This window comes from Equus quagga, chromosome 2 (assembly GCF_021613505.1).
Source record: "Equus quagga isolate Etosha38 chromosome 2, UCLA_HA_Equagga_1.0, whole genome shotgun sequence".
Taxonomy (NCBI): domain Eukaryota; kingdom Metazoa; phylum Chordata; class Mammalia; order Perissodactyla; family Equidae; genus Equus; species Equus quagga.
The window spans coordinates 70,580,053-70,600,819 of NC_060268.1; the positions used below are offsets into that span (position 1 = coordinate 70,580,053).

The 20,767-nt window shown below is 49.7% G+C and overlaps 1 protein-coding gene across 9 annotated transcripts in view; it reads right to left on the bottom strand.

Annotated features, from left to right (window-relative positions):
• Positions 1–5,338: 5,338 nt before the first annotated feature.
• RASGRF1 (Ras protein specific guanine nucleotide releasing factor 1) overlaps positions 5,339–20,767 on the bottom strand; it is a 112,152-nt gene continuing 96,723 nt past the window's right edge. Inside the window, exons 24-28 of one of the 9 annotated variants that reach the window (XR_006887732.1) lie at positions 16,865–16,944; positions 15,130–15,398; positions 10,509–10,626; positions 9,424–9,492; positions 6,606–6,656 (exon numbers count right to left, since the gene is read on the bottom strand). Coding sequence is in view for 6 of the 9 variants with exons in the window: in XM_046655489.1 (XP_046511445.1) it covers positions 10,514–10,626; positions 15,130–15,398; positions 16,865–16,944 (462 nt within the window). In the remaining 3 variants the exon portion in view is untranslated. Of the gene's footprint in view, positions 6,657–9,142; positions 9,493–10,508; positions 10,627–15,129; positions 15,399–16,864; positions 16,945–20,767 lie in introns of those variants that run through there. The other 8 variants (XR_006887733.1, XM_046655491.1, XR_006887734.1 and 5 more) reach the window with 8 other exon arrangements.

The following is a 20,767-nucleotide window of genomic DNA, read 5'->3' on the forward strand; positions in this document are numbered from 1 at the left end:
TTTTATTTCTGATTTCATTAAACTGTTTTTCTGGATTTTCTTGTAACTTGTTGAGTTTCTTTATGACAAGTATTTTGAATTCTCTATCATTTAGATTGTAAATTTCTATGACTTCAGGTTTGGTTTCTGGAGACTTGTTGTTTTTCTTCTGCTCTGGAGTGTTAATGTAGTTCTTCATGATGTTTGATGAAGTGATCCTTTGCAGGTGCATAGTGGTGGTATCAGGTCACAGGTTCTACCTGCCACCACTGAGGGGGCAGGAGCTGTGTTTTCTCAACCTGCCAAGTCTCCTGGAAGTTGTGCTGATAGGGCTTGTCTGTGTTTGCCCACTGGCCACAGACACTTGGTGGGTCACACACACATGTGCAGGCATTCTGGTGCAGAAGTACTGCCTTGGTGGTGTGCTAGGCAGGAGAGGAGGAGCACTTTCTTTTGAGTGTGTGGGCCTTCTCTGTGCTCATGGGTGTTTGCCTGGGCTGCTGCACTTTGTGGGGGCACCCATGCGGTGGCTGAGCTGTGCCACTTGGGGTGAAGCCTTCCTGCATACCGGGCTGCAACTCCAAAAGTGAAAGCGTTCATGCCCAGGCCTGCCTGCTCCCTGTGCCCCCTTCTCCCACCGCCTTCTCTTCTAGTTGTGAGCCAGCAGTTGCATGAAGACCCGTGAGCTAGATCACTGCTGCTGGGGAGCGGGAGGGGATCTGCTCACCTCCTTACACTACCTCCCAGGGATCCAGTACCCCCACTTCAGATATATGGTGGCATGGATCTCTCAGACGTCCTATTGTACTTTGTAGGGAATCCTCTGTCAGTTAATGAAAGTCCATTTGGTTGTAACTTAGTTGGAAGAGACTAAGAGAACTCTGCCATGATGCTAATGTCTAACTCAGAATTTCTTTCCTTTCTAAGGTTGAATAATATTCCATTGTATGTATATACCACTTGTTGTTTATCTATTCATCCATTCACAGTCACTTGGATCACTTACATCTTTTGGTTATTGTGAATAATGCTGCTATGAATATAGATGTACAAATACTTCTTCAAAACCCTGTTTTCAGTTCTTTGGGGCATATACCCAGAAGTGGAATTGCTGGTGTTATTGTTACTTTTAAATGAACTAATAAATAATTATTCAAAATTTTCCCAAAGTTTTAGTTTCAAAGGCAATAATCAGTGAGACAATTATATTGGCTGATATAACCCACTTATGTGGGTTTTTTTGGAGGGAGGTCCTCAATAATTTTTAAGAGTGCAGAGGGGTTCCATAAGCCAAAAAGTTTGAGAACAGCTGGTCCAGAGTGGTGGCAGAGGCAGTGAAGAGCTGTTGTCTGGCTGGAAAGATAATTAGGAGGTTAACATTGACTGGACCTGGTGGCCTGGGAGTCAGGGGTGACTTCTGGGTTTCTGGCTGGAACAACTGGATGAGGGTCCTGAGGAGGCCCAAGTATAGTGGGGAAGTTGATGAGGTCAGTTTGGTCCAGTTGAGTTAGAGGTGGCAGTAGGGCAGCCAGTGGGGATGCCTTCTAGGTGGTTGGCTATAAGGGTCTGGAGCCTGGAGGGAGGTATGGGATAAAGTTAGGAATGTGAGAGTTCTTTGTTTCATGGGTTTCCTCTCTCCAACTAGGTCAGAGCTCTAGGAAGTTAGGAATAGGATGGGATGCTTGTTACCCCAAGGTATTTTCACGTGGGAGCTTGATAAATGCTTGGAGGGTGGGTGGGTCTGGGTGGCACCTTCATACTTCCTTGATGACAACAACCTGCCCCTTCAGGCACTCCTGCTCCTGCAGCCCACAAGGTCCCACACAGGGCCACTGTGGGAAAGAGACTGGGCGAGAGCAAGAAGCTGGTGTCAGGGCAGCCAAATGCCGACAGGCAACATCATTTGCCATTGTGAAACCTGCTTACACCAAAGGACACTAGTGGACCAGGGGAAATCTTTTTCTCATGTCCTGACCTTAAAAAGCTCCTTCATGGAGTTGGGGTGGGAGACAGCCTCAAAAACAAACCAACCAAACGCAAACAAGCAGAGAGGCTAACCAAGCTCCCCACCTCTCTGTGTGAACTAGCCTGTAATCTGGAGCAAGTCTCTTTCCTTTTCTTGAACCGGAGCCCTTGGATACTTCCCTTCCAAAAGGGGCGTGAAACCAGTGCCAAGCCACCACTCAGTACTGGAGCCTGAGGCCAGAGGAAAAATCAGTAATACCGATCCTGTCTTTATTGAAAATTTTGATATTTTGTTCATCATGGATTTTATATTAATTTTGATGTTTTAGAAATATTGTGTAAGAATGTTATCTTTATCACTGAGTTTTTTGGCAGCCCTTGAAATTTTACACCTGAGGTGGGTGTATCTCTTGCCTCACCTAGGCCAGCCCTGAAAAAGCCTCAGAGAATTGCCCAGTGCCTCACACCAATCCAGAGTACAGCGCCTACGCTCAGGTGAGTGGTGACTGTACAGCTTCTTTCACAAAGGTGTCTTGGTTTTGCATCATCCAAGATTCCAGTCAGATGCCCCAGCCTCAGGCAGCCTTTACACCACCCTGCTTGAATGTGCTCATGGTACTTACCACCGTGCCCTGGGTATTTTAAAACATGGTCCACTAACGCCACCCACTAGAACGTAAGCCTTGTGAAGGCAGGGAGCTTGACTGCATTGTGCATTACTGAGTCTGCAGGGCCTAAAATAACCTGCAACACAGTAAGCGCTCTATAAGCATTTCCTGAAGGAACAACAGCTAATGGTTATCAAGCACTTGCCATGTGCTAATCACCTCATGTGCAGCAGCTCATTGAATCCTCACAGCAACCTTGCAAGGCAGGTATTATTACTGTCCCCATTTTACAGATGGGGAAACTGAGGCATAGAGATGTTATGTGACTGGCCTAAGATCATATGGCTGGTAAGTGGTGAAGCTGGGATTTGAACCTGGGCACTATGGACCTTTTAAACTAGATAATTCTTCCTGGTGGGAGGCTGTCCTGTGCATCATGGGATGGTTAGCAGCTTCTTTGATCTCTACCTACTTGATGCCAGTAGCACCCCTCCCGCAACTGTGACAACCAAAAATGTCTCTGGATGTCCTGTGGGGGCAAAATTGCCCCTGTTGATAACCATTACTCCACAGTATCTTTTTTTGGGTCAGGCAGATTGGCCCTGAGCTAACATCTGCTGCCAATCCTCCTCTATTTTGTATGTGGGACGCTGCCGCTGCCTGCCCAGTGACATCTGTTTAAACGGCCGCGGTATCCTAACCGTGCAAAGGTAGCATAATCACGGGTTATGCATGGCATGGGTTGATGAGCCGTGTGTAGGTCTGCGCCCGGGATCCGAACCTGCAAACCCTGGGCCTCCGAAGCAGAAAGCATGATTTTAACCACTGTGCCACTGGGCCAGCCCCACTCTAGAGTCTTTAATGGCTACCCCATGCTGCCTTCCTCTCAGGAATAGATCAAGAAATACATTGAGTTCCCATCTGGTGCCTCCATCATCTCACGGTCAGCTCATGGTGGAGAAATGGCACAGAGGTCCTCATCCTGAGGCCAGAAGGCCAAGGACACTCAGGTGTGCTTTTGGCCTTTCCTTCCCAGGACCTAAGAGGAATGGGACAGAGGAGGAAGCAGCAAGCCTGGCAGGCTAGGCACCCAGAGCCCCAGCATGGCTTTTGGTGCCAGAAGGAGTAACAACTGATGTCTTTGCTTAATTAAACACCCTTTCCCATACTACCTCATTTGTCACCTCAAAACACAGCCTTTCTCCCCTGCCATTAACTGTTCATCCTTTGCTAGCACTTTATGTGTATTAGTTCATTTAATTCTACTCTATGATGAGATATTATTTTCATCCCCCTTTTTCAGATGAAGAAACTGAGGCTCAGAGAGATTAAGTGACTTGGCTGGGCTCACTCAATAGGTTAGTGGTGAAGCTGGTAGTCAAAACCAGGCCTTCTCTCCGTAGAGCCCTCCTCCTCGCCACTCTGTTTCCACTCTCAGGTCACAGCAGAAGTGGGGGTGGGATGAAAAACACTTGGAGGAAACTGAAAAGCAGTTATGGGGCCAGCTGGCTGCAGGTCCCAGGGAAGGCACTCTCGGGAAGTTCCAGAAGTGGGTCTCACCTTACAGAGGGCCTCATGCCTCTGACGGAGGCAGTGTTCTGGGCCCCCTTCATGGGTGACTGTGAGGAGGCATCTGAGGTGGACCCCACCTGCCTTCTCTGGGGGCAGTGCTCAGACCCTTCCTCCTCGGTGCATTTCTGCTCGTCTTCCTCTCTTATCCCTGGAGGCTTTGGGTGGTGGCCATGTCTGCAGCCACATAGGACCTCCTCCGCCTTGCCTGACCCTGCCCTTGGGACTACCCTCACCTTTGGGAACCCTTTTCTCTGCCCTTCCTGTGGCTTCATTTCCTCTGTCCTTCCTCCATCTCTTTGCCCAACAACTTGCATGCTTACACTAGCTATTCTCTGAACAAGCGCATCCTTGCCTGCTTCTAGGCTTCTGCTGCTCTTCTGCCTGGCATGCCCTTCCCACACTTTTCTGCCTGGCAAATCATTCTTACTTATCCCACAGCCTCCGCACATCTCTGTGGAGCTTTTTCCAATCTCCCCCACCACATTGCCCTTTCTTCCTTGGTGTCCCCAAGGCACGTTCTGCACCATGCTGTGACAGTGTGGCTCAAATGGTCTGTCTCTCTAGTAACTTATCGATGGTTGCAAATTCTTTGCTCCTCTTCCTGTTGAAGGAGGAGCTTGAGTCTCTTCCCTTTGGGACTGGTCTGGCCTTGAGGCCGTGTGGGTTTGATGTTCTGGGAATTCTGAGGCTAGGTCATCAGAAGCCTTGCAGCTTCTGCCTGAGTCTTTTGGAAGGCCACTCTTAGGATTCAGGTGACATACTGTGAGAAGCCCAAGCCACATGGACAGGCCATGTGTGGATGCTCCAGTCAATAGCCCCAGTTTAGCCCCGAGCCAACGTCGACTTCTCACCATGTGAGAGCACCATCCTGGACATCCGGTCCAGTGGCGCCTTCAGATGACTCCAGCCTCCGCTGCTGTGTGATTGCAACCTCACAAGAAACCCCAAGCAAGAACCACCAGCTGGGCCCAGGCAACTCATAGAACTGTGAAAGATAATAATAATTGTTTGAAGCCCTTAAGTTTTGGAGTGACTTGTTCCAGGTGCAATAGATAACTCAAAAGATCTCCCTCATCAGACTGTGAGTCCCCCAAAAGCAGGGATTGTGTCCCTGTCACTCTGGATCTCTAGTCACAGCCCAGGGCTTGATAAGGACCAAGTGCTCATCAAATGTCCCTTGAGTGAATGAATGAATGAAACCCATCACATCCCACTGTTCACCCTGAGATAGAATAGATTTATTAGCAAGAGGTAATCAGGAAACATATATTTTTACAAAAATGGAAATTTTTTTTTCCAAACAAGCTGTAAGTTGAAATATTTTAGGACTTGAAATAGAATTCTCATACCACTAGGTATTGCTTACAGCAAAAGTTGTCTGTTTGTCGTAGTGGAGCATGCCTGCCACTTCAGAGTGAGCCTGTGTTTTCTATTCTGTACAATGTAAAAAATAGATGGTACTATTCACAGAATAAGCACTACAGTCCTATATTCCTGCTAGAAGGCATTTAGACAGGACTACAGTATATGCAATAAAAACACTTGGTGATTGGTTTCTTATTTCTACCGTGTGGTACTATTTTCACAAGGCATACAGACTTAGAGGAGCATCTCAATGTAAGCTCGTCGTGACCGTTAGGAAGCTAAAGGAGGAAAAGTGACATTTTTTATGTTCCCAACTTGCAGTGAACGCTGGGCGGCGGTCAGCAGACTTCGACACGACGTTGCGTTGTGATTCGGTTCTCCTCAGGAAGTTCCAGGGCCTCGTCCACTTTTATTGAGATGGCTATTCATGCTATCTGGTGTTATTCCTAGAGCAAGGAGCGATGTAGTGCCTGAACGAGATGGTGGTGCTGGTGTCACAGGGCATGGTTCTCAGCGGAGAGGACTCCCTTCCATCCAGGTGACTGGGAGATGGGGAGTTTTGAGACCTGCTATTTTGGCTGAAAAAGCTGCTTTGGAAATTGGCATCACCATCAGCGGGAAGCCTTGTTGATGACTGGGCTTCAGGGTATGGTCCCCCTCCCTCCCCACCCAGTTATAACAACTACATGGAACATGCTGGGAGGCTGCTGGGGTGGCCAACTCGACCCAGGGCCCTGGGCTGGGGAAGGACAGAAGCGGCACTGGGGCCTAAGAGTCGTGTATGCACAGGTTCTATTTTCCCTTCCGAGGAGAGTGAGGGGCTAGGAAGGACAGACTAAGATTCAGTTGTTTGAAAGAAACAGGCACGGCAGGAGACGAGGGGTGGGATGGGGGGTGAAGGCGTAAATGGTGCGGAAATTCATATTCCGTCTCTACAGGAGTCTAAGAGCAAGAGCAGATTTGAATTCTTGGAGAAGCACATCCTAAAGAGGAAAATCCAAAGAAACCAATGAATATGTACAATATCATACAGCGTGTGTCCATGGGGCGGCTGGGTCTGGGCTGGGTACAGGTTTAGGTGGGGAGTTTTGGTTCTATTCGGAGAGAAGACTCGTAGAGGCTTTCTTCGTCCATTACAAAAGATTGGTCCAGTAAATACTGGGTTACCTGAGCAAAAAAAAAAGAGAAAAAGAATAGCAGGGTTATGGACGCCCGTAATACTATGATTGTGGACACTGGGCATCTCCTGGGAACCAGGCTGGCACATGAGGCAAAAATGCATTAATCACTGTTAGTCTTGATATTATTTGTTTTACTACTATTATTTAATATTGTCTTAATAGTAATATTAAATTACACATGATCAAAATTACTCTTGGTTGTTGTTTCTTTTATTGAACACAAGATGAAGCATTTTGGGCTCATATTTACCATACATATCTAAAATGTCAATTGTAAAGTCTAGGTGGTGGGCATATGGACGTTCACAATTCTTTCAACATTTCTGTATTTTGGGAAAAATACATTTAACATTAGGACTACATAGCACTGACAGATATTCACTCCAAGAGAGGAAAGCGGAAACTGAGGCTGTGTGATCAGTTTTCTCCTTCACGTGGGTTTTTGCCCCCTTTTCTCACCTCATGTGGCTCACACCAGGGTGAAATCTTGGAGTGGAATCAGGAGGACTCACCGGAGTGGATCACATTCTTCTTCTTCCTCCTCCTCCTCCCCGCCCCTACTTCACTCCTGCTCCCAAGTGTTTTGCTGAATTCCTGCACGTCACACATGCAACAAGAGAGCAGGGCCCAGGCCCCACAGGCGCCTCCAGCTTCAGAAAGAGTCTTTCCAAGGCTCATTTACTTGTCAGTTGTTCAGAACTGAAGGTTCATTTTTTTCCCCCCACAGAAAACCAGAGTGGAAGGACGAAAAAAATTATATTTCTTATAACATATTTGAGAATCTTCTGATAGCTGCTTGAGAAAACTCCAGTCTTTGTTGTTTGCATGTTGTCTAATTGACTTTCTGATACTGTGAGGGATGGAACCAACTGTCTAGTATGCTGATTGTTAGTCACAGATGAAATGATTACGATGTCTGAGCAACGGTTCACACCCAGCACCTCTAGGAAGCTGACTTCGGATACCACGGTCTAGACGAACCCATACCCACTGATGAAGATGTGGTGATTTTACCATCATGTGCAAGAGACTAGTCTTTTATTCCTAGCTAGTAGCTTCATGTGAACAGCCTTTTCTAGAGGGTGTAAATTTCTCCCTCCCAAACCCTCTGGGAATCAGCAGACTGATTGGTTGGTTTTCTCCATAATGAGCACGCTCAAGATCAATTGCCCTAAGAAATTTCACTTTAGTGGGAGACTGGCAGCAAACGCCACCACTACAAAGCTGTTAATGAAAGTACTCCAAAGAGCCATAGCATTTATTTACATTGCACATTGGAGCTTGAGGGAAAGTTCAAGGAGAGGAGGCCCAAGGCCTAATACCGTGCCTGGCACATAGTACTTGCTCAATGAATGTTTGTTGAGTGAGAGAATGAATGGAGAGCAAGGAAAAAGTGGCCTAATTGGTTACCCCACTGATTTGTCTTTTCTAACGTGACGATTAGACATAAAACAGATAATGAGTTCACAGAGCGCTGCAGAAGACAGATAGTCTCTGACAGGGCAAATCTAGTCCAAAGGAAAGTAGAAGGGAAACGGAATAACAGCTTGATTTTTTGCTGTGCTTTCAGGGTGTGTCGGGAGCTGGATACTTTTGTGAACTGCAAGATAGAAGATTAAGATGCTGGCTGGGAAGTGAATAGATCTCTTTCTGGGCAGAGAGGAAGGGCTGCAGGATTGGGAGCTGAAGAGTCTGGATCGGCAAATCTCAGCTATTTTGTCTGTAAAATGGGGCCAATGGCACAGGGTTTGAAGAGTGAAATGAGACTAACCTGCCAACCACTCTCCCTATAGCCCTGCTATCTTTTAAAAATGGAAACGAATCCAGTTCTATAAGCTCCTTTCAGGGTTTCCATCATCCTTAGGACAAGGTCCCAGATCTTCCTAGGAACCCACAGTCTCATCTGGTTCAGGCCTGTCTGATGCGGCTCTCTGTGGCCACTCGGATGCTCTGCACTTCTCAGATGGACCCTTCCCACCTCCTGCAAGCCTGTCCCTCTGCAGGAAGGACATGCCCTACCTGCCCAGGACAACTCCTCCAGGGGTCTTTTCCCCAGATGAACCTCCCTGGCCCCTGCCAGGCACAGTCTAGGACTCCCACTGTCATGGCACTCTCCATTTCCTGGATGTACAAGTGTCTTTTTCAAGCCTTGTCTGTAGCAGCAAAAGACTGAAATCACCTAAATGTCCATCAATACAGACGACTGGCTGAATAAATGGATTTCTCTGCAGCCGTAAGGAAGAATGAGGATGCTTCTGCCTCAATAGGAAATGATCTCAGAGATGTCATTAAGGAAAACAAGAATGATGCTGAGCAACGTATGGTATGCTACATGACAGTATAAAACCTTTCATTGTGTTTGCATATACATGAACAATGGGTGACACGGTTGCCCTTGGGAGGGGAACTTGGTGGCTGGGGGACTTTTTGCCATGTGCCCTTTATATCTGGTGAGTGTTTTACCTTCCAAACAGGTGTTATAAATGCTGCCTCTCTTGCCTTCGGGGAGATCACACAAGACCATCAAGCATCCTATGGCAGGTAAAAATCAGACGGGAGCCTCAGGATTAGCAGCAGCCCAGCGTGGAGGAAGGACAACTCCCCGTGCAGCTCAGGGCGCGGGGAAGAGGGCGCTCCCTGAGAGAGCAGGGCCTCTGGTGCTGGCTGGGCGGGGCAGGGCTGCGGAATGCAGGGAGGGAAAGTGGTTGAGTGTGGCAAAAGCAGAAGTGGCTGTGAAAAATGCTCCAGCTTACCTTTGCTTGGTGTTCTATTTTGTAGGCAGTTTGTTGAAACTGGCGAATCTCTCGGATAATATGGGATATCTGTGGGAAGGAAGGAGTTTTAGACAACAGTTTGCTGTCTTGGTGCCACCTCCCACTTTTCAGGACAGAGGGGCAGCAACAGCCAAGTCTGAAGTCAGTCACTTATTTCCCATATACCTTGCCTCCTGGGAAGCCCCACTGGGGCATCATGGTTTTCTTTAAACCAGCAATCTGCTTCCAAGGGCGATGCTTGTCAAGAATCTATAGGTTAATTATGCTATGTGATTGAGAGAAAAAAATACATCCAACATCCTAAAACAGCACGTCACAACTTCAGCAAAAGTTAAAGGTGTCCGCCACTCTGTAAGTGCCCACTATGTGCAAGGCACCCCGCACAGGGCTCCTGTCTTGTCATCAGGACAGTGCTTCCAGCTAGTGTTTGACAGAGAAACCCTTCCTATTATCAGAATCTTAGGTGGAAGCCCCTTGTGCAAAACTGCTAAAAGCAGTAGCTCTCTGGCTGGAGTGAGAAGGGAAAAGAGATGGTTAAAAATCAGGCCCCTTCTTGGAGGGGACCCTCATCTCCCCTCCCAGGTCCTAGATTTCTCTGGGAAATTTGAAACCTCCTCGCTTGGGAGGTGCTGCATAAGTGATTTTGCTTTGGCCACATAAAGCAAGTATTCATATCAACAAAGATGGATGGGCTGCGAAGAAAGGTGCTGGCTTTGGAGTCAGACAGACCTGGCCTCTAGACCCGGCTCTGTCCTTTACTTGTGGGATGACCTTGGGCTGGTCATGGATCCCTCCAAGCCTCAGCCTACTCTTCTGTAAGGTGGAGAACACTAAGAGAACTCACCCATCAGACTGTGGGCATTAAAGGAGAAATGCAGGTATGGCTGGCTCAGGGTCTGTCAACTGCTGACTGCTCATTAATAGGAGCCATGGTTCTTATAGGAGAAATTGGATTCAGGTGTCCCTATCGAGCAGGCTGGGCTTAGTGGGCAGAGCTTAAGTGGTCCCAGGGCTTGGGCCTGGGTTTTGATGACCCCTACCCGGCCTTGCTGTGGGAAACGCACCATTCTCATCTTGGAGAAGTTGACCAGGCCGTCCTCCGTGTAATTGGGTGTCCCCTCTTCAATGAAGGCCAGGTCGGTGAGGTACATCCCCAGGTAAGGGACACAGGGTGGGTCACAACTTCAAAGCAAACGGCATTAACAAAATTTTTCACTTAAAAACACAAGCTTCTACCAAGAACAGAACACCCCACATGCATCTTTTGCTTTGCTGGAGGCAAAGGGATTTCTATTCATCAAGAATAATAGTAGCTCTCTGGCCTAGGATTGCCATCTAAGTCTGAGGGTCAGTCCTCGGGGGTGGTGGGGGTGACGTGGTGCTGACTGGCGCTTGGGCCTTCTCAATTAGTCGTCCCCTCCCTCCCTGAGCCAGAAGGCCCTTCTCTACCTCTCTGCTCTCCATCCCTTCGGAGTCCTTGGGCTCTGCCACCAACCCCTCCCAGCCCACCTTTCCTCTCTGTCTCTCCACGGAAACTCTCTATCCAAACCATGTTCCAGAATCACCTCCTGGACGGCTTTGCAGCTCCCATCCCCATCCTGCCAGTCACCACTAGCCCCCCTGTCTGGCCCTCTTGTCTCTTTCTGCTCCTGAGACCTCTCCTCTGCCTCGACTTCTTGTCCCACCGGGATCTCCTGCCCCCCTGAGTACTGGGCTGCCAGAACAGCAACACTTTGCCCTCTGAGATCACGTTCCCAGAAGCAGCTTCTGGGCAGGGGGCTGGGTGACAGCTTCTGTGGTTGGTGACTCTTGGGGGACGGCATTTTTGGGAGAGGGGAGCTAGGAGTGATGGGCCACGCTTCTCTGATTTGTGGTTCTGAAGCAGGGGCTCCTGTTACTGCTCCGTTGAGGCTTGTCCTGGCACCCCTGGGTCGGGTGCTAGGTAAGGGGCTGGCTCTGTGATGGGTCCAGTGGCCACTATATTCTGGCAGAGCTCCATAGAGCTCCCTCAGGCGACTCCTCACACAGTGCTCTGCAGCCTCCTCTCAGCTCAGCACACAGAAGTAAGTGGACTCGCTGCACACATTGCAGGTGACCCTCATTTCTAGCCCACCTCACCTTTGTCTCCTTGTGACCACTTGGCAATCCTGCCACTCTGGAGGAAGGTGAGGCAGGGCGGATGGTAGATCAAGAACAGAAACCCGGCCCCTGCCCCTCGCCTGTTTGCCTTGTGGCCCTGGGCCAGTTCTTTCCCTCTCTGGTCCTCAGGTTCCTCTTGTACAATAGAACTGATTATAGCTGAGACCATTTTAGGTGGCCTGAGAGTTGATTCGAGGTGAGGCACAGACACAATATTAAATATCATTGACTCACAGGGCAGGAAACACTTGACTGTCACTTTTTCCCCTGGTGCTCAAGGAGAGGGCTCGTTTGGTGGCAGTATGGCTTTGGGACTTCCTAACACTTGCCGCTCTCCTCCCACTCTTTTTTCTTTTTAAACAAATAGCAACAGGTCTCAGGATTAGAGTGTTGGCAAACATCAGGATCCGGCCAGAATTTAATAACACTGTTCCGTCTTTGCTATATTTATTTGTCATGACAACTTTGTATTTATGGCAAGTATGCTGGTTTCCTGCTTAGTGTCATGATATAGAGTTTTCCTTTTTATTTAAATTTATTTTGGGGGAAAATGATTTAATTTAAAGGAGACTATGAAGTAAACACAAACACAGCTGGCACATGGGCTTGGCAAAGTTGTGAAGGAGGCGGAGTTTGGGAAACAGAAGACAGGAGGGATGTTTTTTGAACTGTAGGTCTTCACTCTTTCATGGGTGTTACAATCAATTTAGTGAGTGTTGACTGTATTTAAAAGAGAAGTAGAATAGAACAGAAAATATCTGAGTTCATTGCATGAACTAAAGGTATATGTTGTTCTGTGAAATTTTTCTTCCTGTTATGCATATATGAATTTTTAGACAGGGTCACACTGTCAAATATAATTTTTTTATGGTATGTTGTAGAATAAACAAAGCAAGACTCATACTGGCCACTGGCAGACCTCTCTGGGTCCTTCCGGCCTATATGGTCTGATTGTTGCGTGCCTGGCTTTTCTGAAGCACAGGCTCGTGGATCTGATGGAGAAATAGTTCAAAGATCTGAGAAGTAACTCTGGAGCTGGAAGGTATGGCAGTTTGCTGACCGGCAGCCTCTGAGAGGGGCTCCCCCCAGCCCTGCTGTCTCTGCTCATGATGGGAACTAGGAACCTGGGGAGCTGGCAGGACCTCTTATCTCAGAGAGAGGGAGGAGGGGAGGCCAGGTGGCTGTGAATGACCAAAGGACATAAAGTATTTCTGAAGGCCTCACTGCGTCTCTGACTACCCCGACCAGTGAGAAAAATCAGGGGGGTTCTCTGGTCACTAAGGGGGAATTCTCTGAGGTATTTGAGGTTTGTCTCTGAGGTTCGTGATCCAGTTGTGGAAAGGCAATGGACGTGCAATTTAGTCACTTCCAGTGGCACCACCAGCCCCAGTACCAAACTCTGTCCCTACTTACCCTTCACAGTGAGGGGCCTTGCAGGAGGGGCCTAGGGAACAGCATACTTAATCACTTCAACCACATACACACACACACACACACGCACGCAGACACGCACAACCAACCAACCAAAATCCAGAGCCATGTTGTTAAATGTATGGGGTTGCCAGAGTGGCCAGCATGGGGGGTGGACAGTAGGGGGCAGGTGTGGGGTAGAGAGTGAAGGCAGAGGGTCCCAAAAGGGCACCAGTGCACAAGGACTGACCCATGCTGGGCATCTGAACGGAAAAGGAAGCCCGCTGAGGGCTTTGTGTACGCAAACCGCCCACCCAGCTCTGGACTTTCCCTGTGGGCCTTGTGGCCCCACTCAGGGGGGATCCAGCCTTGCCCCGCATTAGGGCCTAGCCAACAAAGCTGATAACTGAGGGGCTTCCTCTTTTGGCAGACTTCTCACATGTCTTTAGCTGACATTTCAGGGTGTGGAGAGGCAGGCGTCCCACCCTTCATTCTGCTTCTGGTTTTCTGGGTGGTGCCTGCATGTGGCACACCAATGCCTGGTGACACGTGGCATCCAGGCCTTGCCTGTGGTTATTTGGGCCCCCCACACTTGATGTTTCTCTCTAACATGAAAATCCTCGTGATGTCAAGCGGGATAATAAAGATTACATGGTACCAGCGAATGAAAGTAAGATGTAGCTGTCCCACTAGCTCTCCACCAAACCCCAGGAACCAGGGCCAGTGACAAGCAGGTGCTCCCTCTCCACGTCCCCTCCCTCCTCTGCCCCAGTTGTGGGACCGACCACTCTCTCTCACACGTCTCTGCGGGCTCTGGTCAGGGATCTCCTCTCCTTCTCATGGGGGCATGGGAGGCACGTGGGCTGTGTGGGCTGGAACCCCTGCAGTCAGGGTCCAAGGTTCTGGCACGTGGTGTGAGAAAATGAGGTACTCAGATTTCGGGAAAAAAAATAGTGATGGGGTGGGAGTGGGGGTAGGGCTCAGAGTCCATTCTTGCTTTTGGTCACATGGACATTAACTGCTCTGTTGTCTCATTAGCAGGAGACCAGGCTTTGCTGTGTGGCCACAGGCAGAAAATAAAGATGGAAACAGGTATCTGGAACCCCTGAAACTCTGGAACTCTAGAACTTCAGCCTTTGGACTCATCGTATCCACAGAGATGGATGGATTTCACCCATTTGGAGGGTGTCTGGCAATGTCCTGGTGGCTGACTCGCTCCTCCATAGCTCTTCCCATCCTTCATTTAGGGAGCAAAGGGGAAAGGCTTTTATTGCAGCAGCCTCCAACAAGCCCTGTCCCCGCGTTCCTCTAAATTGAGGCCTTCCTGTTCACACTAAAGACAAAAGGTGCAGATATGCAAATGTGTGCTGGGTTGAGATTAGACAGGGCAGGCAAAACCCGAGTGAACCGTCAAAGAGCTGGTGACCAGACTGGACTGCTAAATTGAGTTCTCAAGCAACTTTTGTTGCATGGAGCTGTGGGAAGGTTCTGATCACTGGGAGGCTGAGACGGGGGACAGTCTCATGGCCTCACACGGGTGTGGGTTTGGGGAATGACAAGGAGAGATAAGGTCATGCTTGGGGTGCCAGGACAGGGGTCTGAATGGGGGCACCTATGGCAAGGGTTGGAAGTGGGTTAGGGGATATTTAAGGGAGTGACTGGGGGAGAGAGGTAGGATTCAGGGGTGCAGTCTTGGCTGGTAAAGGTAAGAAGGCGATTCACTGGCCCAGGTGCTGGCAGAAGACTGAATGTTTTAAAGACAGGCTAGAAGGAGGCATGGGGCTGAGCGGGATGAGGACCCACACGGTGAGGCCCATCATGGGCTCCTTGTCTGGGCAGGTCACCAGCTGTGCCCCAGACAGCCATGTCACTCCCTCTGACCACTGTCCCCTGCCTGGTGTGACAGACTCCCCGTGTTCACAGAACACTGCTGTACGTGAAAACCTTAGTGCTGCAGGAGAAAGGGTGCAGAAAGCTTTGCCCAAGTTTCCTCAGTCTCTCCTTCCTCTGCATGGCTTGGCCTACGTCTCTTTAAGGCAAGAACCCAGTCTGCATAAAGGTCTTAGCTCCCAGAATGCCCGAAGGCCACCTCCGCCCTTGTGGCAGGGAGCAGAGACATCAGGGAGAGGCACTTACACAGGCCCACGGGAAACCTGAAAGAGGGAAGACAGTCAGGAGGGGGACTCAGACAGAATGGGGGACCACGGAGGCAGTGGAGGCGGCGGTGGCGGCGGTGGTGGACGAGGAAGCCATGTGAAGGAGGCAGATGGAGCGGCGCCCGGGGGCAGACGGACAAGTTGGTGAATGCACGGGGGGCAGCTCCCCACAAGCACAGTCCACAGGGGCTCCAGGGAGCCCAGGCGGAAGAGAGACGGCCGGACAGCACAGATGGGTGGAACATCTGTCTGAGGACACAAACAAAGTGGAGATGGTCAAGGCGATGGCACACGGAGCTGGCTGGGGACAGACCGAGTACGGCAGGGAGAAAACGAGAAGGGCAGACCAGGCCGGCGTGGGGTGGTGTGCGGTGTGTCAGAGCCGCTGTCCAGGGCTAGAGGCACTGACTGGTCCCATCCCCCGGTTCTGGGGGGTAGTGAACTGTGGTGGGCCCTGAATCGGTAGTGATCCTGTGATCCCTTGAGGAAGGGAAGAGAGGCATTCCTGGGCTTTATAGGGAGCCAGGACCCAGGGGTCTCCCAGGGTCTCTCCAAGGTCCAGTGAGTAGCCACTTAGGGAGGGAGAGAAAGGGTGAGGGCCAGCCCAACGGGGCACGTGTTTAGGTGCCCATGGGGAACATGGCGGAGACTGTCAATGAAAGGAGGGCAGAGACTAGTGTAGAAACCCCAAGTGCACACCTAATGAGAGCGAGCTCACATTTCATGTGACTGTGTGGCCAAAGTGTGTACGAATAAGCTGAGTCACTGCTGCCCTGGGAGAGCTGGCCTGGACATTCCCAGGAGGCAGCCTCAGCCAAACCACAGATCACTGGCCTTGGAGGCTAGCCTGGGTCAAGGCCTAGCTCTGTCACCATGACCACATGTCCTTGGGCCAGCCACTAGCTCCTCAGTTTCCTTGTGTGGAAAAACAGGATGGGGAATCTATCTTATAGTGGTGGTTCTCAATGGGGGCAATTTTGTCTCCCAGGGGATATCTGGCAAGGTCTGGAGCCATTTTTGGTTGTCATAGCTCGGGGGTGGGAGGCACTGGCATCTTGTGGGTAGAGACCAGGGATGCTGTTAAACATCCTACAATACACAAGACAGCCCCACAACGAAGAATTATCCTGGTCTAACTACAAGAGGGCCGGGTTGAGAAGCCTCACCTCACAGGCAATGTCGATGGGGCTACACACACTGTGGTAGCAAAGCCGCAAGCTTTGCAGACTGTAAGGGGCAATTGTTGGTACAACTGCATTTCCTTGATTCCAAGATACCATTGTCTATAAAATGCACTCTTGTTTTGATGACTAATTATCAAGTAAAAAAAGGAAACATAATCATGTTAAATAAACATATTGACTTTAAGACATATCCTGATGTCAGAAATAGTAAAATGTAAAAAAAAAGCTGACGTTTTGGAATCAAAGAATCTGGCACCACTATTATTCTCATCACAGCTACTATGCTTCTTGGGACTCCAGTGATCTTCTTGTGCCACTCCCGGGAAACGCCCCAAACCCTGGAATCTCTTTGGTAGAGGATGGAGATCAAAGCTGACCCACCCTGGGGGTCTGTGACATCCTAGGGTCTTGCGGGTAGACAGATGGACAGACAGACAGACCTCCTGCTCCAGCCAGAGGTGGCACGTGAATGCCTCCGAAATGTGGTTCTACAATTTCAAAAATAACAGTGATAAAACAACATACACTTACTTTTTCAGAGCTTCTCTCAGATTCTTAAATCTGCCCTCTGATGACACAAGCTTTTGGAGCTTATCAATCAAAGCTTTTGTCTAGGAGGAATCAGAAGCATTTACTAGCACACCGTGCACATCAAGGCCCAAGGCTCTGGCCCACACTCCACAGGCTGCCCTCCAGAGCTCCCGAGCTGCCTTTGCTTGGCCTTGTGATGGGGCAGGATTCGGGCCTTCCTGGGTCTGGCAGCCTGGCCCCTGAGCTCCTGAGGAGGCAGACACAGCCCTTGCTTTGTGGCCCGTGCTCATACACACATCTTTCAGAAACAAAGAAGCGAGGCCTGCAGGGCCTGAGTGTCAACTTCCACCCCCAGAAACACTGTGCCATCCTGAGACCTGATGGTGTAGAAGATTGGTGGGTAACTCCCAGGAGTCGACACCTAGAGCAGGGAATGGCCCATGTTTCATTATCATGGTCTTTCTCATGAAATGTCCCTAAAGCATGTGACCGTCTTTTCACATCTTCACTTTTATATATTAGGAACACCACCCAAACTTAAGAATCAAGAAAAAAGATGGTAAATGAACTGATCATCAAGAATAAAAGGGCTTGATGGAGAAGAGTAAATCCCATGGCTAAGGGTCCCCTCTGCCAAATGACCAAGCCAGGCCCTGCCCACACATTAGGCTGGAGCAGTTTCGGTGGCTGGAGTCTGTCTAAAGAGACCAGGTGTGTGCCACTGCGAGCCTGACTTCGGGCTCCTCTCCCTGCATGGCCTGGGGGAAACTTGTTTGCCTCTGCAATCTTCAGCTCCTTCCTTGATGACACCGTGAGACAGATTAGGGACCTCCTTTCCAGCTCCAGTCCTCAAAATCCAGATGCAGCCAAGAAACCAACCATGCTGGAGACCAGCTGTGCTAACCAGCCCAGGGGGAACGCTGGCCACAGAGGCCAAGCACACCCCTAATTTTTGAGACCATTTTTATCTGAGAAATCCGCCCACAGGAAATGACAATCTAAGTTTTCATTCTGATGGAAGACGAGATCAATGTGGGCTCTTCAAGGGGAAAGACTAGCAGAGCACACTGTTCAGTGTGGTCCTGTATCAGTGAAGAAAAGCAGCATTATTTGGACTGACCCTGTTCAAAGCAGAAATGTATTCTGGATCTGGTGAAAGAGACACTCGCCAGGACAGCACAGGCCACACCGAGTCAAGGGCTTCACTCGAGCTGACTGCTCTCAGAGTCCTGGCAAAGCCTAGATGCTCAGGTGCACCTCGGCCCCAGGCTTTCTGCTGCCCTCCTGCCCTGAATGTCTTTCCAGAGCTGCACCTCTGCTTCCTCTTCTTTCCCATTCACCTGTGGATGGATGACCTCACATGGTGTGAGGCCAGATGTGGGGACTGAGTGTCCAGAGACCTGGGATCTCACTGGGCTCTGTCACAACCTTCAGTGTGTCCATGGGCAAGTCACCACCCCTCTCACCTTCCTGGGCCTCAGCTTTCACATCTGGAAAATGGGAGGGCAGGTCCGGGTGTTCCCTAAGGGCAATATCCCAGATATTCTAGAATTGTAGGTGACACAAACACTAAATCAGGAGGCCCCGGTGGCTACATAGCTCTGGGTGAAATATCGCTATGCTTAGAGGCCATGAAAATGTACAGAGGATATTCTGATGTGTGGGTTTTTTGTATACACCTGGGACTAATTTGTGGCTCCAAGCTGGGCCGACTTTGATTCCTTCTACATCCCTGTGCTTACTGTCTAGGAAGGAGCTTGTGGCCTGGGAGGATTTTCCCAGTTGCTGCTTAGAAAGTGTGTTCCAACTTGAAGCAGCTAAAGTATCTTCTAGCTGGGCCAGGAGCTGCCATCCTTTGATGCTCACTGGGATACCAGGCCCCCAGGATCTTGGGCATCTCTGCTGGAATGTGAACACCAGTGGGCAGAAATATGGGGCCATTTGGAATATGTCATTGAAACCAGAGACCAAGCAAGGAGCCTGCCTTGGAAGTAGTGTTAGGAAGAAAGATGACTATATGGCTTCCCAAATACCATCCCTTCCTGTTCACAAACAGAAGATTTCTGGATGGCCAAGCCTGCTCCCTCCCAAAGAGGCCAAACAGTATTGTTAGTAAAAGAGAGGCTTTTGTCTCTATTAAAATGTAACCATCCTTCGGAGGGGAAACACACAAAACCATGTTAATCATCTGCATCATTCTATGGTGGAGCATCATCTTTCCCAAAGGAAGGTTTTGTTTTCAAAGAAGATGGGGAGAGGGTTGGAAGAAAGGGGAAAGGGAGACCAGAAGGCTCAAACTAAACTTGACCGCTTGACTCTGGCCAAGGGTTGGACTGGACTTGGACATAACAATTTTCTGCTTTGGGCCAGTACATTTAAGGGAATGATAAAAACTAGCTGCTGAGGCTACATTTCAGGTCCTCTAAGAAATGTGGCCATTTCAGTGGGTCACAAGTATCCAAGGGATATTTGTGGAGGATGATAGTGAACTGTCCCTGGCTGGTGTTGACCAGGTCATGGCCATGGCCACCCACAAGCTCTTGGAGCCAGGTGTTGTGCAGACGTACAATTATGGCACAGCTGAAGGGCTGGGAGAAGCCAGCGGGGTCCAGTCTGTCTCGAGGGTGCGGGCCTGCATGTGCTTTCAGAGGAATCTTTGATTTTTGGACCAGGTTGCCTGGCCCTAAGTCCTGAATGACATCTTAGAACGCAGGCCAGGCCTCTGCCTTGACCTCTAACTGCCCTCAATTTGCACTTTCCTAAGAGAACAAGAAACTTCAGGATGACCAAGGTAGTTGCCTCCAAACCCCATGACAAGAGTGATGATGGAGAATGAGGCCAAGAAATTCACAGAATCCCCAGTGTGATGGGAGAGTAGGGCCCAGTTACAGAGCCTCTGGAAAAGATGACATCATTCCGATGGCACAGGGCAGGAAAAGAAAGATGTTGATATGGAATGGACCCCTCAGACTCTGCCAATAGCCCTGCGGAAGGTTGATAGGCCAGATCAGCCTGGAGGACTTGGAGGTTCTACAGGAGCCCTGCTCAACCCCTGACCTCAGGAGTTCATGACATTGTGTGCCACGTGTGGCCAGATGTGCCTGCAGCCCTGAGCTCCTGTGCTCCCAACCTCTGTTCTTTCCAGGGGCCCACTAACAAGACTGGCATCTTCCAGTCCTTGTCCTGACCTTGGCATCTCTGTGTGCTAAGAAACAGGAGGCCCCACCTCAGTGGGATACAAGGGGTGCCCTTGCAGCCCTCTGCAGTCCTGCTGTAATCCGGGCCTGGAGTGATTGGACCATAGTGGAAGGGCAGCGGAGATGTTCCACGGCTGTCCTGAGTTTGGCTGCTTATCTAAGTAGGAGGGATTTATGGACCTGCTGCCTGCTATTGGGGTAGAATCGTGACCTGCAATTGGCATGAGGAGGGTAGTGAGGAGCAGGGGCTAAAGAGAACAATGAGAGGGACACAGTATGGAAATCCAGAATGGTCCAGATGAGATAGACCCCTTGGAAGCCCTGGGCCTGGCACAGCCCACCCAGCTGCAGGACCATAGACACTATTGCCAAGGTCTCAGTGCCTTCGGAGGCTTACCCTGTCCTTTGGTGGTGGCTGTCCATCCTCCTGCACATATGCAGGCCGGGGTTGGGCATCCACCAAGTGCCCCAAGGAAGTGACCCAAGTGCCCCATTAAGCTCTCCTTTCAGGAGAGCTGCCCCCTCGTGACCCTAGTGCAGGGAACTTTATTCCTGAGAAAGAATCCACCTATGGCTTTTCAGAATTATGTTCTGAATGAATAAAAATCAAACCCACATTTAAAATCACCAACTATCCAGTGGGTAACAGGGACCAGCTAACTCTCTGGTGGCCAAAAGGCTGGTGAAATCAGAGTCCTAGGAAGGG